General features: G+C 46.2%; 1 protein-coding gene across 2 annotated transcripts in view; it reads left to right on the top strand.

Annotated features, from left to right (window-relative positions):
• Nucleotides 1–11,291, top strand: part of LOC138768735 (beta-1,3-galactosyltransferase 2-like) — a 43,571-nt gene extending 32,280 nt beyond the window's left edge. For both annotated transcript variants that reach the window (XM_069946694.1, XM_069946699.1), the window contains one exon: nt 9,065–11,291. In XM_069946694.1, coding sequence (XP_069802795.1) covers nt 9,100–10,122 — 1,023 coding nt within the window. In that variant the 5' untranslated portion in view covers nt 9,065–9,099 and the 3' untranslated portion in view covers nt 10,123–11,291. The remainder of the gene's footprint in view (nt 1–9,064) is intronic.
• The last annotated feature ends 2,911 nt before the right edge of the window (nt 11,292–14,202 follow it).

Below are 14,202 nucleotides of genomic sequence, written 5' to 3'. Positions count from 1 at the left end.
GGAGACGTGCCCAATGTAGTGAATGTGCTCTGCCGGAACAAATGTAGAGGTAGAGATAAGAAGTAGTAGTGTCAGTAGTGTCTCCGAACCCATCCTAGGTGGGTAATACGAGCCCCAGTCGTCGGTTATTTGGGTGTAGCAGGCTAGAGATTTCCCAGTTGTCCTGCGTTGCGCAGTAGAATACGTAGACCTTTTCCCTGGTAGCTTTGTCCTACAGGGGTCGGTTCCTCTTGTTTCAGGAGACTGCCCTGCACTGTGAGCATGGATCGTGGGTTGTATTGAGTGAATTTAGCACTGAAAAGGCTTCACATATAGTACAGTACTGTATAAGACTGCTGGAGTGCATACACATCACAGTTGCAGTAAAGTCAGTGCACCACCATCTCTCATCCTGTACTGTATAAGATTGCTGGAGTGCATGTACAGTAGTAGTAGTACAGTCAGTGCACCGCCATCTTTCATCCAATGCTGTATAAGGGTGGTATTACACGGAACGATTATCGTTCGAAAAGCCGTTAAATCGTTCGTATTTGAACCATAATCGTTTAGTGTAATAGCAGACAACAATTAAACGACCAACGAGAAATCGTTGGTCATTTAATGGAATTTGGACCTATTTTTATTGTTTATCATTTGCAAATCGTTTGCATGTAATAAGACATCGTTCGTACGAATGCAATAACGATCATAAGTAACGATTATCGTTCCGTGTAATAGGGTAAACGATTTCAGATCATTCTCCATAGCAGTCGTTTGAGTTTATTTATCGTTTAATGTTGAAAAATCGCTTTGTGTAATAGTACCCTAAGACTGCTGTAGTGTATCTACAGTACAGTAGTAGTACAGTCAGTGCACCACCATCTCCCATCTGTTACAGTGCTGGGATAGGGGGGACTCTATTCAGTAAAGCATGAGTTAGGAATTAGGGACTGTGTGGTGAGCTTCCGCAGTGCTATGGTGGAGGAACGGCCAGTCACTTGCAGCAGATGTACAATCCTCGTCTAATCAATAGTTTTAAGGGTGGTTTTTTTCAGCATTTTCCCCAAAAAATTTAAATAAAAATAAATAGCCCCATAGAATAAACAAGGAAATTAATTACAACTTCCAGAATGCCAAGTGGAAAAAAATGTAATATTTTATTAGGCTATGTTCACACTATGTAAGTTTCCGGCCGTACCGCGCTCCGCGAATAAGCGGCCGGAGATTTACGTAGTTTGCGTACAATGGAAAGTATAAGATCTACGGCCGCACAGTTCACACTACGTACGAACTTACGCCCGGATCGTATGCGGCGCCGTAAAAAATGAACCAGACCATTGTTTCGGGACGGAAATGCTGTAACTTACGCCCGTAGCGTAACATGCGGTCCCATACATAGTGGTGATTTCTTCATTTTTGCAGCTTTTTGTGCCGATCCAAAAGGTTCTGTGGGGTGTCCGGGGCTAGGCGAAGATATCCAAGTAAAAGACCGCTGTCAGATCGCTACGTACGCCGCTCGGGAAGCGTGCGTAGCTTACGGGCGTAAGTTCGCGGACCGTACGTAGCCGGCTGCAACTTGCGTAAATTCCGGACGGAGTTTTACACGTATATGTCCGGGCGCGAAGAATATGCGGCTGGACATATACGTAGTGTGAACATAGCCATAAACAAGTGCCGATCAGTGAGATCAGCGCTCATCTGCAGAAACTTCACAAGGCTCGGTCGTTTGTGCGCCCATTTAAATCTCTCCTTATTGGTCGCACATTACCTGACAGAAAGATTTGGCTCTAATGCCAATAATCTGTATGGCTGCACAAAAGACTGAAAAAAGTAGATAAACAAGTGATCAGCTGATCGTTGGTTCTTTTGCACTGGCTAGTTATTGGGTAAACTGTGTCTGCTGGTTTCCAACTTATATAAATCTTTAGAGACAGTTGAACCTTCATTTTATCTGTTTTTGAAGAAGCTTGTGGACGGACCAATAAAGGTCCAGTTTATTTTCTTCATTTATTCAGTAGACCACAACCTGCAGGACATACAGCAGCTGATAAGTGCTGGAAGACTGGAAATTTTTAAATAGAACTAATTTACAAATCTATATAACTTTCTGAAACAAGTTGATTTGAAAGAAAAAGATTTTTGCTGGATAACCCCTTTTAAATCCTGAAAAAAAGCAATAAAAAGGCTGTTTTTTTTTTTTTTTTTTTTTGCAAAAACACCAGTGGCCAGATATTAGCTGTAAGTTAGTGGACGTTTCTATTCTGCCTTACATACAGTGTTTTTTTTTTTCCTGGTCCAGCAGCGGGTAAAGTGATGGCAGAGGTAAAAGGTCAACACACAAAAACGCCTAAACCACAAAAAAGATCAATCACACATAAAGTAAAAAGTGCTAGAAAAAAAATGCCAGAAGAAACGCAAATGCATGAAAAAAAAAAAAAAAAAGAAGCGCCATGTGCCGCATTGGTGGGTTTTTTCGGCCTGAGAAACGCAGGACAAAAAGTGCGTGTGAGGGCGTCCTTATAATGTCCCTTTATAGTCAATCTCCCTCCATTTTCTATATATTTTACAAACCTACTTGTTTCAAATTAAAACAAAAAAAATATCTATAAAGTTACGAGCCAAATAAAATATAAATTCATATAATTAATGTTACAGTAACAAAAGACGTTCTGTGCACACTTCACTCCTCCCATCTTCCTGGTCCCTAACAATTTGATGACTCAGGATGAGTGTATGTGTCCTGCGATCTCCCCTCCCAGGGGGTCACGACATGGCGAGCCAACCCAATACACTTACAGCACTGGGCCTCTTCTTTGTCCCACTGTGGTCTTTGGTTCAGCAACTGCTTTAGGTCGTCTTCAGCAGTCCGAAGCAATCGAGTGCAAATTCCATGGATCAATGCAGTACATATGTACATATTGATCCCTGTGATCAATCATGGTATTGCCCATAGACGTCTCCTAGGGGAACCATACATTTTTTTTTTTAAATAAAAATCCATTCCATTAAAAACAACGGCCTAGTTTGTGGAATAACGGCCATTGTTCTAAAATAACAGTTGTTATTTGGGTTTGAAATGATGGCCGTCCGAAAAAAATTTCGTCAGACAGCCTTAAAAAAAAAGATGTTGTGTAGTCGTGGCCTATATGTTCAAACCACCCCGACCCCCTTTACCTATTTTCCAAACAGAAAAATATCAACAGAAAAATGAATAAACATATTTTTTAATATCATGGCATGCGGAATCACCCAAACTATTAAATTGTTGCATTCCTGAACTCGCATGGTGAACAAAGCACAAAAACTCACCACAGTGCAACATTTTTGATCTCATCCCATCCTAGAAAAACAAAAAAAAAAGTGATCAAAAAGTTGCATAGATGCAAATGTGCAACCAATACAAACTACAGATCATGGCGCAAAAAAAATCACACAGCTCTACAGAACTAAAAGGTAAAATCTTTACAAGGACCAGAATAGAGCAATTCAAGCACACAAGTTTTTTTTTTTTTTTTTTTTTTAGAAAAAAGATAAACTTTTTAAAAAAGTAGTAAGATAAAATAATATTGATATAAATTTCCAATTGTTTTAATCGCACTGAGGCTATGTTCCCACTACATAAGAGACCGTCCGTTCCGATCAGCGCGCGCCGGCATCAGGACTTCCCATAGCACACAATGAAGCGAGCGGCTGGAGCTGCTCGCTTCATTGTGTGAACTGACAGGTCTTTCTGCGGCCGCAATTCACTGAATTGCGGCCGCAGACAACTGACAGATCAGTTCTTTGTGGCGCCGCATGGGATCCTGGCCGGAGCGTATATGATGTGTATACCCTCCGGCCGGGATCCCATACAAGAATGGGCAGTTTTCCACCCCGATGGCAACAACGGCTGTACTTTTACATAGTGTGTGAACATAGCCTGACTTTAGGAACAGTCAGTTTTACCACATGGTGAACGGCGTAAACAAATAATTTCCACCACGGATTTGGTGCATATTTTATGGAAAAATTTATGAGTTTTATTACAAAGTACCAAAAAAATAAATAAATAAAAAAGATCTCATATGGGTCTGTAGGTGGAAAAATGTTTTTTTTTTTTTTTTTTTTAAACATGAGATGGAAAAAACAAAAGTACAAAAGCATACAAAAAAAATTAGCTGTGACATGAAGGGGTTAAAGCTTACAGTCAGTACTGAACTATAAAACCCTCTGTATACAAAAACTATTATTACTATTATATACAGCCAGGACAATAGAAAACGTGCGAGTGTGCTGGTAGCCACACTGGTTACATACACAAAAATCAGTTCCAGCTCAATAAAATTCAACTACATAATAGTCAGGTACAGAAAGCCTAAATTACTAGTGTGTAAGCAGATGATAAATCTGTCAGGAACGCAGAGACCTACCACACCCGACGCTATTCTGCACCAGATACTTTACCTGGAAGTGATTTACATGGAAAATGGAGATTATTTAATTAAAAACTTTAAAGTCAGATAAATTACTAAATTCTGCACATTTACATATATAGGGACTAGGATAATATATTGTTTACGTTTCCTTAAAGGGGTAGTTCACCCAAAAATTTTTCTTTCAAATCAATGGGTGCCAGTAAGTGCTTTTAAAAAATCTCAAGTCTTCCAGTACTTATCAGCTGCTTTATGTCCTGCAGGAAGTGGTTTACTGAGAGAACAGGAAGTTTTCTTTTCTTTTTTTTAAAGATATTTTATTAAAGGCTTTTAATTATAACAGCACAGACAATCATTGTTGTACAATGAGGAATAGTGTATCAGGAGGTTTTCTATGGGGAATTGCTACTTGTCTGGACAGTTCCTGACATGGACAGAGGTGGCAGCAGAGAGCACTGTGTCAGCAGCCCCGGCCGCCCAATCGCCCCCCCGCAGCCCTGGCCGCCCAATCGCCCCCCCGCAGCCCCGGCCGCCCAATCGCCCCCCCGGCCGCCCGATCGCCCCCCCGCAGCACCGATCGCACACACCCCCGCAGCACCGATCGCTTACACGCCCCCCTGCAGCCCCGGCCGCTCGATCGGGGGGGGCGTGCGATCGGTGCTGCGGGGGGGGGGGGGGCGGGCGATCGGGCGGCCGGGGCTGCGGGGGGGGCGAACGGGCGGCCGGGGCTGCGGGGGGGCGATCGGGCGGCCGGGGCTGCGGGGGGGCGATCGGGCGGCCGGGGCGGCGGGCGGCTGGCTGGAGCATATACTTCACCTGGTCCCCGCTCCGGCTTGCTGAAGACATCGGGAACCGCCGGAGCCGGGATCAGGTGAAGTATCAGCTCCGGCGGCCGGGGGGTTAATGGGGTGGGCTGCAGACAAACTCGCAGCAGGGATGTACATCCCTGCTGCGTGTTTGTCTGCCATTGAAAGCATAGGGCCGGGATCTGCAGCGAGTCTCGCTGCAAAAACGCAGCATGGAGACTCGCTGCAGACCCGCCAAGTGGGTTTGTAACCTAAGGATGATTTTGATAAAGGACAGGAATCAACCCAGGACTACACAGGAGGACCTGGTCAATGAACTGAAGAGAGCTGGGCCTACAGTCTCATTAGATTCACATTACTGTTAGCAGGGCCGGCATTAGGGGGGGGGGGGCAAACAGGGCAATTGCCCAGGGCCCCTATTCCCAGAGGGCCCCCTGCAGCTTCAGGGGAAGTCTGTCATCATAAACCTCGCTCTAGCTTGCTTCTGGGTGAGGTTTACGCTGCCCCGTGCTTTCTTTAGAAATCCCCCCTCCCCTTCACCTCAGCTCCAGCCTGCACTTGTCACATGTCGGGACGGCAGGGAGGAAAGAGATGTGTGCAGCTGCTGTGCGGCTCCCTGACCACTTCCTGTCCCGTCTATGAGGCTGATCTCTCAGCCCCCCCTGCACCCTGCTCCTTCATGAAGGGTAACATTAGTTATTTATAAGGTGTGTGTCTCTATCTATCTCCTATCTATCTATCTATCTATCTATCTATCTATCTATCTATCTATCTATCTATCTAACCTATCACCCCCATCTATCCCCTGCAGCTATACATACAGTATAATAGCGCTGGTAGTACAGCATCACCACCAACAAGCCTGGTTAACTATGAATCACATACGGTGCGGGAGATGTATAAAGTAAATTTATCGGGGACAATGTAACAGTTAAAGGGAGTACTTTTATTTTTGTAAACAGCACTACCAGCCCTATTACTCTGTATGTATATCTGCAGGGGCTAGCTGGTGGTGATGCTACTGTACTACTAGTCCTATTACATTGTATGTATAGCCGCAGGGGCTAGTTGGCAGTGATTGGTTCCCTTTAGGGTACGTTCACACATACAGACTCACAGTGGAAATCTCGCTGCGAGTTTTGCAGCGAGATCCGCTACGAGTCAAGGTCCTGGAAGGTCCCTGTACTACATACTCACAGTGTTCTGAAAGACTGATGCGAGCATGTAATGCAGCTGCCCCCTTAACCCCTTCTGCTGCCGCTCCGCTCTCTGTATATACATTACCTCTCCTTGCTGAAGGGGTCCCGGCGTCCTGCTCTCCCGCCCAGCCAATCAGTGTGTTGCCCAGCCGCAGCCACTGATTGGCTGAGCGAGAGAGCAGGACGCCAGGACCCCGTGCGGCAAGGAGAGAGGTAATGTATAAACAGACAGCACGGGAGCCAAGCGGCAGCAGAAAGGGTTAAGGGGCAGCTGTATTACATACTTGCAGCTGTGAGTATGTAGTACTGGGACCTGCCAGGACCTTGACCCTTAGCAGATCTCGCTGCAAAACTCGCAGCGAGATTTCTGCTGCGAGTCGGTGCGTTCACATGTACAGGATCTGCAGCAGATTTGATGGCGCAGAGTTAAAGCTTTGCTTTCAATCAGCAACTTCAAATCTGTGCCATCAAATCTGCTGCAGATCCTGTACATGTGAACGCACCTTTAGGGGACAAACCCACTTGCCGGATCCGCAGCGAGACCTCTCGCTGCGTATTTGCAGCGAGACTCGCTGCGGATCCCGGCCCTATTGTTTCAATGTTTGTTCAGAGTTTGCCCCCGGAGCATATACTGTACTTTACCTGATCCCGGCTCCGGCTTTCTTCAGCGGTTCCCGAAGTCTTCAGCAAGCCGGAGCAGGGATCAGGTACAGTATACGCTTGCTCCAGTGCCCGTCCGCAGCCCCGGCCGCCTGATCAAACCAAACGCCCCCCCCCCCCCCCGCAGCCCCGGCAGTCTTATCGCAGCCCCGATCGGGTGATCAGGCGGCCGGGGCTGCGGGCGGGCACTGGAGCGAGCGTATACTGTACCTGATCCCGGCTCCGGCTTGCTGAAGACTCCGGGAACCGCCGAAGCAAGCCGGAGCCGGGATCAGGTAAAGTATATGCTCCGGCGGTCGGGGGGTTAACGGGGCGGGCTGGGGACAAAATGGCAGCAGGGATGTACATCCCTGCTGCCATTTGGTCTAACATTGAAACAATAGGGCCGGGATCCGCAGCGAGAGGTCTCACTGCGGATCCGGCAAGTGTGTTTGTCCCCTTAAAGAGATTATGCTGCTGCACATGTGATGCCAACCTTTGTGTAACCTTAAAAATAATCATAAATAAATATATATATATATATATATATATATATATATATATATATATATATATATACACACACACACACTGTATATATATACCCCAAGCAAAGAAAACGCTTTTTCTGCTTGCATGCAGAGGTTGGCCTGCTGTGTTGTGCCTCTTACGCCTTTTTGCATTCTGCTATCTGTCTCTGATGGCCATTTTACAATGCGGTACTATTAATACTTATATAGTCTCTGATTATTTTATATGGATTTTATTCAGTAACAGTATGGTAATATAATTTAGCTTCTATGTAATGTTAGAGGTCATGGTGTGGTGGCACTGTTAGGACCTTGTATAGCGGTATTATTAGTAGAACTGGTCAATTAGTCTTAGTATCATGCAGTTTGTTCAGATCAGTATACAGGTAATGTTCAATCACCACATAGGGGTAATATTTGGTCATATTATGTTCACACACCATCATTTTTGGCCCTTTAGCAGCTAGTCCTTTTGAGTCCAAAAAAAACGTCCGTTTTCTTGATGGCTGCCCTAAAAGACGGCCATTAAAGGGCGAAAATTGACAGTGTTTGATGTGTTTCCAGGAGATATATATAGGTGTTGTATATTAACATAGATTTTTTTTTTCAGTTTTATCTGCTGTTTCTTCATTTGATTCCATAATTTGCACTGAACAATTGGGGTAAAAAAAAAAAAAAAAAGCCATAGAAAAATGGCAGCCAGAAAACACACCATTCGCCAAGTTTTGCATTATTTTGCAATTATGCAATTAAAGCAGTGTTGTTTGGGGACTTGTGTAGGGGACTTGTGCTCTTGATCTTTTAAAACCCCAGCAATTGCTCCTCCCCTTTCTGATTCAACTGTCACTATATTGCGGTGCAATATCCGAGCATCTGGGGCCCCACTTTAAAATTTTGCCGAGGGCCACACCTGGCCTAAAACCGGCCCTGACTGTTAGTAATACACTACGCTGTCATGGATTAAAATCCTACAGGGCATATATGGTCCCCCTGGTTACACCAGCACATGTCCAGGCCGTTTGGGAGGCATGGGAGAAGGTCAAGTGGTCACATGAGACCAAATATCACACATCTCTCCATTCTTTGTAGGTGGGAAAACCTGCAAAATGGGCAGCGTATCAAACATTTGTCTTCCCCAGTGTATGACTTACTTCACTATTAGAGATAAGCGAACCTCGAGCATGCTTGAGTCCATCCGAACCCGAACGTTCGGTATTTGATTAGCTGGGGCTGCTGAACTTGGATAAAGCTCTAAGGTTGTCTTGAAAACATGGATACAGCCAATGACTATATCTATGATTTCCACATAGCCTTAGGGCTTTATCCAAGTTCAGCAGCCACCGCTAATCAAATACCAAACGATCGGGTTCGGATGGACTCCAGCATGTTCGAGCTTCGCTCATCTCTATTCACTATATAAAGTAGAATTTACTGTCAATACTATTTTTTTTCCAAAGAGTTTAGCTTTCTAACTACTTTCTCTCCTCTAATCTTTACAGAAATCTTGGCCGGTTCCTGACCTTCACGTGACAAGATGAATGTCCGACTCTGCTCAGGGAAAGTCTATGTCTTATTTATTTTAATAATCTTAATGTTTTTCTCTGGGTATCTGGTCCACTATGAAAGTAAACTGGAACTTATTAATAAATGGATTCCAAGTTCTTTAACATTTCAGGAGAGAGAAAGACGTGTAAACAACCTGACTTACCCAGCCTTCCAGCACCCTCTTGCTCCTCCGTACCCCTACCCATACAAGTTCCTTATAAATCAGGCGGACAAGTGCAAGAACCGGAATCCTTTCATTGTTGTAATAATCTTTGGTGAATGTCATGACATAGAGTCTAGAAACACAATCCGGGAGACGTGGGGCAATGAAAGTCTTTATGATGTTGATATGGTCTTCCTTTTTCTGGTGGGTCTACCTACAGTTGTTCCTGACCAAACCCAGTGGTTGTTGGAGGAAGAAAGTGTGCTCTTCGGGGACATCATCCAACAAAACTTCATGGACACCTATTACAACTTGACCCTCAAAACCTTAATGGCTATGGAATGGGTGACCAAATTTTGTCCTTCTGCCAGTTATGTCATGAAGATAGACAATGACATGTTTCTTAATGTAGACTATTTGGTCCATACGATTCTTCATCCAGACTTACCTGCTCATGTGGATTACTTCACAGGACACATAGTCTCCAACACTGGACCATTGAGGGATAAGGCTTATAAATGGTACGTACCTGTAGAAATCTATCCAAATGACACTTACCCACCCTACTGTGCAGGTCCGGGATATCTATTTTCATCTGATTTGGCAAAAAAGATCTATGATGTCTCCCAAGAAATTAGGGTCATCCCCATGGAAGATGTCTTCATGGGAATTTGTTTGTATGAGCTCCATATTCCACCTACCGAACCACCTCCAGATAAATTTATAGCCTTCAAGTGGGATTACGACCTTTGCCTATTTAAGAATGTTGTCATGGTGCACCATTATGCTGGAACAGAGCTACGGACTGTATGGGCAGACTTCTGGGCTAATAGAAATCGGAAATGTTAAAAAAGTTTTTGGGGGTAAAATTAGGATGAAAAATAATCATGAATTCCCCATGATGAAGAGACTCTATACAGGAAATTTATATGGACCTTGTACAAAACGTGTTGGTTTTTCTCAACTTTTTTTTCCACATTCCCTGTTATTATGTGTTCAGCTGATAAAGAAGTTCTGGTGTGGACCATTCTGGCGGGAATATTTAACACAGTTTTTAAACTGACTAACTTCAATAGGTGCCAAATAATAGTTAAAGGGGTACTCTGACGTCAGGCTTAAAAAAGCTTTAGTGCTGAAATCACCAAAAATATATTTGTTTTGTGTGTTTGTGGGTCGCTACCTGTGGGTCAGATAATCACTGTATCAGTATTACAAGTCCCAGAATGCATTGCTTTCTGTTAGCTGTTTATCACAGCCCTTCCACCCTGGTCCCTCCCCTCCCACAGCACTCCTGACAGTTCCCTACCCAGAGCTGCTGGAGAACATTGTTCTACACAGCAGAACATCTCTTTAAACAGCAAGTCGAAAAAAGCTTTTGCATTCACTGTGTCCCACTCTGCTTGTGACATTGTTCAGCACAAGGCAGAATATTGTAAACACACCTCATTGCCCCTTAAATTTCTGCTGGCTGGCTGGAAGGGCAGTCAGAAGTGATTATATAGCTTAGGGGGGTGGGGCTTGAGCTCAGAGACAAGATTCAACCAATCCTCCTGAGGCAGAGGATGATGCATTATTGCAGGAGAGAGGGAGGAGCCAGGGAGCTGCTGAGACAACACCACACTGAAAATAAAAGGACTAAAGGACTAAAACTACTTGTCAGGGGTACATTAACCCCTTCACGTTAGCCATCTGTATATATACGTTCCTATTGCACATGCCCCGTGCAGTAGGAATGTACATATACGTTCCTGCTTTGACGGGGGTTTGTGATGAGAACGGGATCGCTGCAGGGACAGCGATCCCGCTCTCATCTGAGTGAGGCACCGGAGATAATGAGAATCAGCTGCGATCCCGCAGCTGACCCCCATTAACCCCTTAGTGACCGCCGAAACGGCGGTCACTAATGGGCCGGTGCCGCCGCTATATTTCATCTCCCCCCACCGTGAATCCACGGTGGGGGGAGATGAAATAGTTAAAATCAGACCCCAGACCAGCCCCCCTAGTGCCCCGGTATCTAACCCCCCCTCCCCGCGGCGGCCATCAGATCCAAGATGGCCGCCGCGATCACTGTGAACAGACTAATGTCTGTTCACAGTGATCTCTTTGTAAAAAAGGACTAAAAACCCATGCTCTCCGCCACCGGAGGTAGCGGAGAGCATGGGGCAGTCATCGGGGACCCCCCCTGTGGGGTCCCGGTACAAGCGATCAGCGGTATATACTATATACCGCTGATCGCTTGTGCCATGTGCCGCCGGAACATTTTATCCCCTGTCACCATGATTGATTGGTGACAGGGGATAAAAAGTGATGTCCCCCCACCCCCAAGTCGCCCCCCACCCCCCTGTCACCCCCGTCCCCCAGTCACCCCCCCTTCCCCTTATACATTACCTGATCCTGGAGCTCCTTCCTCCTCGTTGTCCTGGCTGGTTATGAAGTGCGCATGCGCTCCACAACCAGCCAGCTCTGAAAATTTAAAGTGACAGAGACCAATTTGGTCTCTGTCACTGAACTATGATTACTGTGATAGAAAATATCACAGTAATCATAGTAATACAGTGAAAAAGAATGTGAAAAGTACAAAAAAGTGACAAACATACAAAAAAATAAAACACACACTTTCTATTATAGTAATAATTGCAGTTTACTCCCAAATTTCCCCTAACCCCCCCAGATTACCCGTAACTACCGCAGCTAGCCCGTAACCACCCCAGGTTGTCCGTAATCACGTCAGATTGCACGTAACCCCCCAGATTACCCGTAACCACCGCACGTTGACCGTAACCACCGCACGTTGCCCGTAACCACCGCACGTTGCCAGTAACCACCGCACACTGCCCGTAACCACCGCACGTTGCCAGTGACCCCCTCCAGATTGTCCGTAATCACCCCAGATTGCCTGTAACCACCCCAAATTACATGTACCCACCCCAGATTACCTATAAGCACTTCAGTCTATCCGTAACAATTCTAGATTGTCTGTAACCCCTCCAGGTTGCCCGTAACCACCGCAGGTTGTGCATAGCCACCCCAGGTTGCCCGTAATCATGCCAGATTACATGTAACCCCCCAGATTGCACGCAACCACCGCAGGTCGCGTCTGACCACCGCACGTCGCATCTGACCACCGCACGTTGCCTCTGACCACCGCACGTTGCCTCTGACCACCGCACGTCGCCTTTGACCACCGCACGTCGCCTCTGACCACCGCAAGTCGCCACTGACCACCGCACGTCGCCACTGACCACCGCACGTCGCCACTGACCACCGCACGTCCCCTCTGACCACCGCACGTCCCCTCTGACCACCGCACCTTGCCTCTGACCACCGCACCTTGCCTCTAACCACCCCAAATTGCCAGTGACCCCCTCCAGATTGCCCGCAACCACGCCAGATTACAGGTACCCACCTCAGATTACCTATTAGCACTTCAGTTTATCCGTAACCACAGCAGGTTGCCTGTAACCACCCCAGATTGTCTGTAACCACCCCAGATTGTCTGTAACCACCCCAGACTGTCTGTAACCACCCCCAGACTGTCTGTAACCACCCCACGTTGCCTGTAACCACAGCAGGTTGCCTGTAACCACCCTAGATTGTCTGTAACCACAGCAGGTTATCCGTATTCACCCCAGGTTGTCCGTATTCACCCCAGGTTGCCTGTAACCACCCCAGGTGTGCCCATACAGTGGTTTATACCGACATATGAGGTACCTTTTTACTCAGGAGAACCTGCGTTACAGATTTTGGGGTACTTTTTTTCTCTTGTTCCTCGTGAAATTGAGAAATTTTAAACTAAAGGAACAAATTATTGGATAAATTCGAGTTTTTAATTTTTACTGTCTACTTTTGAATACTTTCCTCTAATACCTGTGGGGTCAAAATGCTCACCACACCCCAAAATGAATTATTTGAGGGGTGTACTTTCCAAAATGGGGTGACTATGGGCGAGATTTTACTCCGCTGGCACTACAGGGGCACTGCAAACGCACCTGGCGCTCAGAAACTTCTTCAGCAAAATCTGCATTGAAAAAGCTAATTGGCGCTCCTTCCCTTCTGAGCCCCGCTGTGTGCCCATACAGTGGTTTATGCCCACATATGAGGTACCTTTTTACTCAGGAGAACCTGCGTTACAGATTTTGGGGTGAATTTTCTCTCCTGTTCCTCGTGAAATGGAGAAAATTCAAACTAAAGGAACATATTATTGGAAAAATTCGAGTTTTTCATTTTTACTGTCTAATTTTGAATACTTTCCTCTAACACCTGTGGGGTCAAAATGCTCATCCTACCCCAAGATGAATTCTTTGAGGGGTGTACTTTCCAAAATGGGGTGACTTATGGGGGGTTTTCTCTCTGCTGACACTACAGGGGCTCTGCAAATGCACCTGGCGCTCGGAAACTTCTTCAGCAAAATCTGCAATGGAAAAGCTAGATGGCGCTCCCTTCCTTCTGAGCCCCGCTGTGTGCCCATACAGTGGTTTACGCCCACATATGGGGTACTGTAGTACTCAAGAGAACTTGCGTTACAAATTTTGGGGTGCGTTTTCTCTCATGTTCCTTTTGAAAATGAGAAACTTTAATCTAAACGTATATATTATTGGAAAATTGTAACCCCCCAGATTGCACGCAACCACCGCAGGTCGCGTCTGACCACCGCACGTCGCATCTGACCACCGCACCTTGCCTCTGACCACCGCACGTTGCCTCTGACCACCGCACGTCGCCTTTGACCACCGCACGTCGCCTCTGACCACCGCAAGTCGCCACTGACCACCGCACGTCGCCACTGACCACCGCACGTCGCCACTGACCACCGCACGTCCCCTCTGACCACCGCACGTCCCCTCTGACCACCGCACCTTGCCTCTGACCACCGCACCTTGCCTCTGACCACCGCACCTTGCCTCTAACCACCCCAAATTGCCAGTGACC

This window comes from Dendropsophus ebraccatus, chromosome 1, assembly GCF_027789765.1.
Source record: "Dendropsophus ebraccatus isolate aDenEbr1 chromosome 1, aDenEbr1.pat, whole genome shotgun sequence".
NCBI classification, from domain to species: Eukaryota; Metazoa; Chordata; class Amphibia; order Anura; family Hylidae; genus Dendropsophus; species Dendropsophus ebraccatus.
The sequence above is the reverse complement of the archived record's forward strand: the minus strand, read 5'-3'. Positions and strand labels throughout refer to the sequence as shown.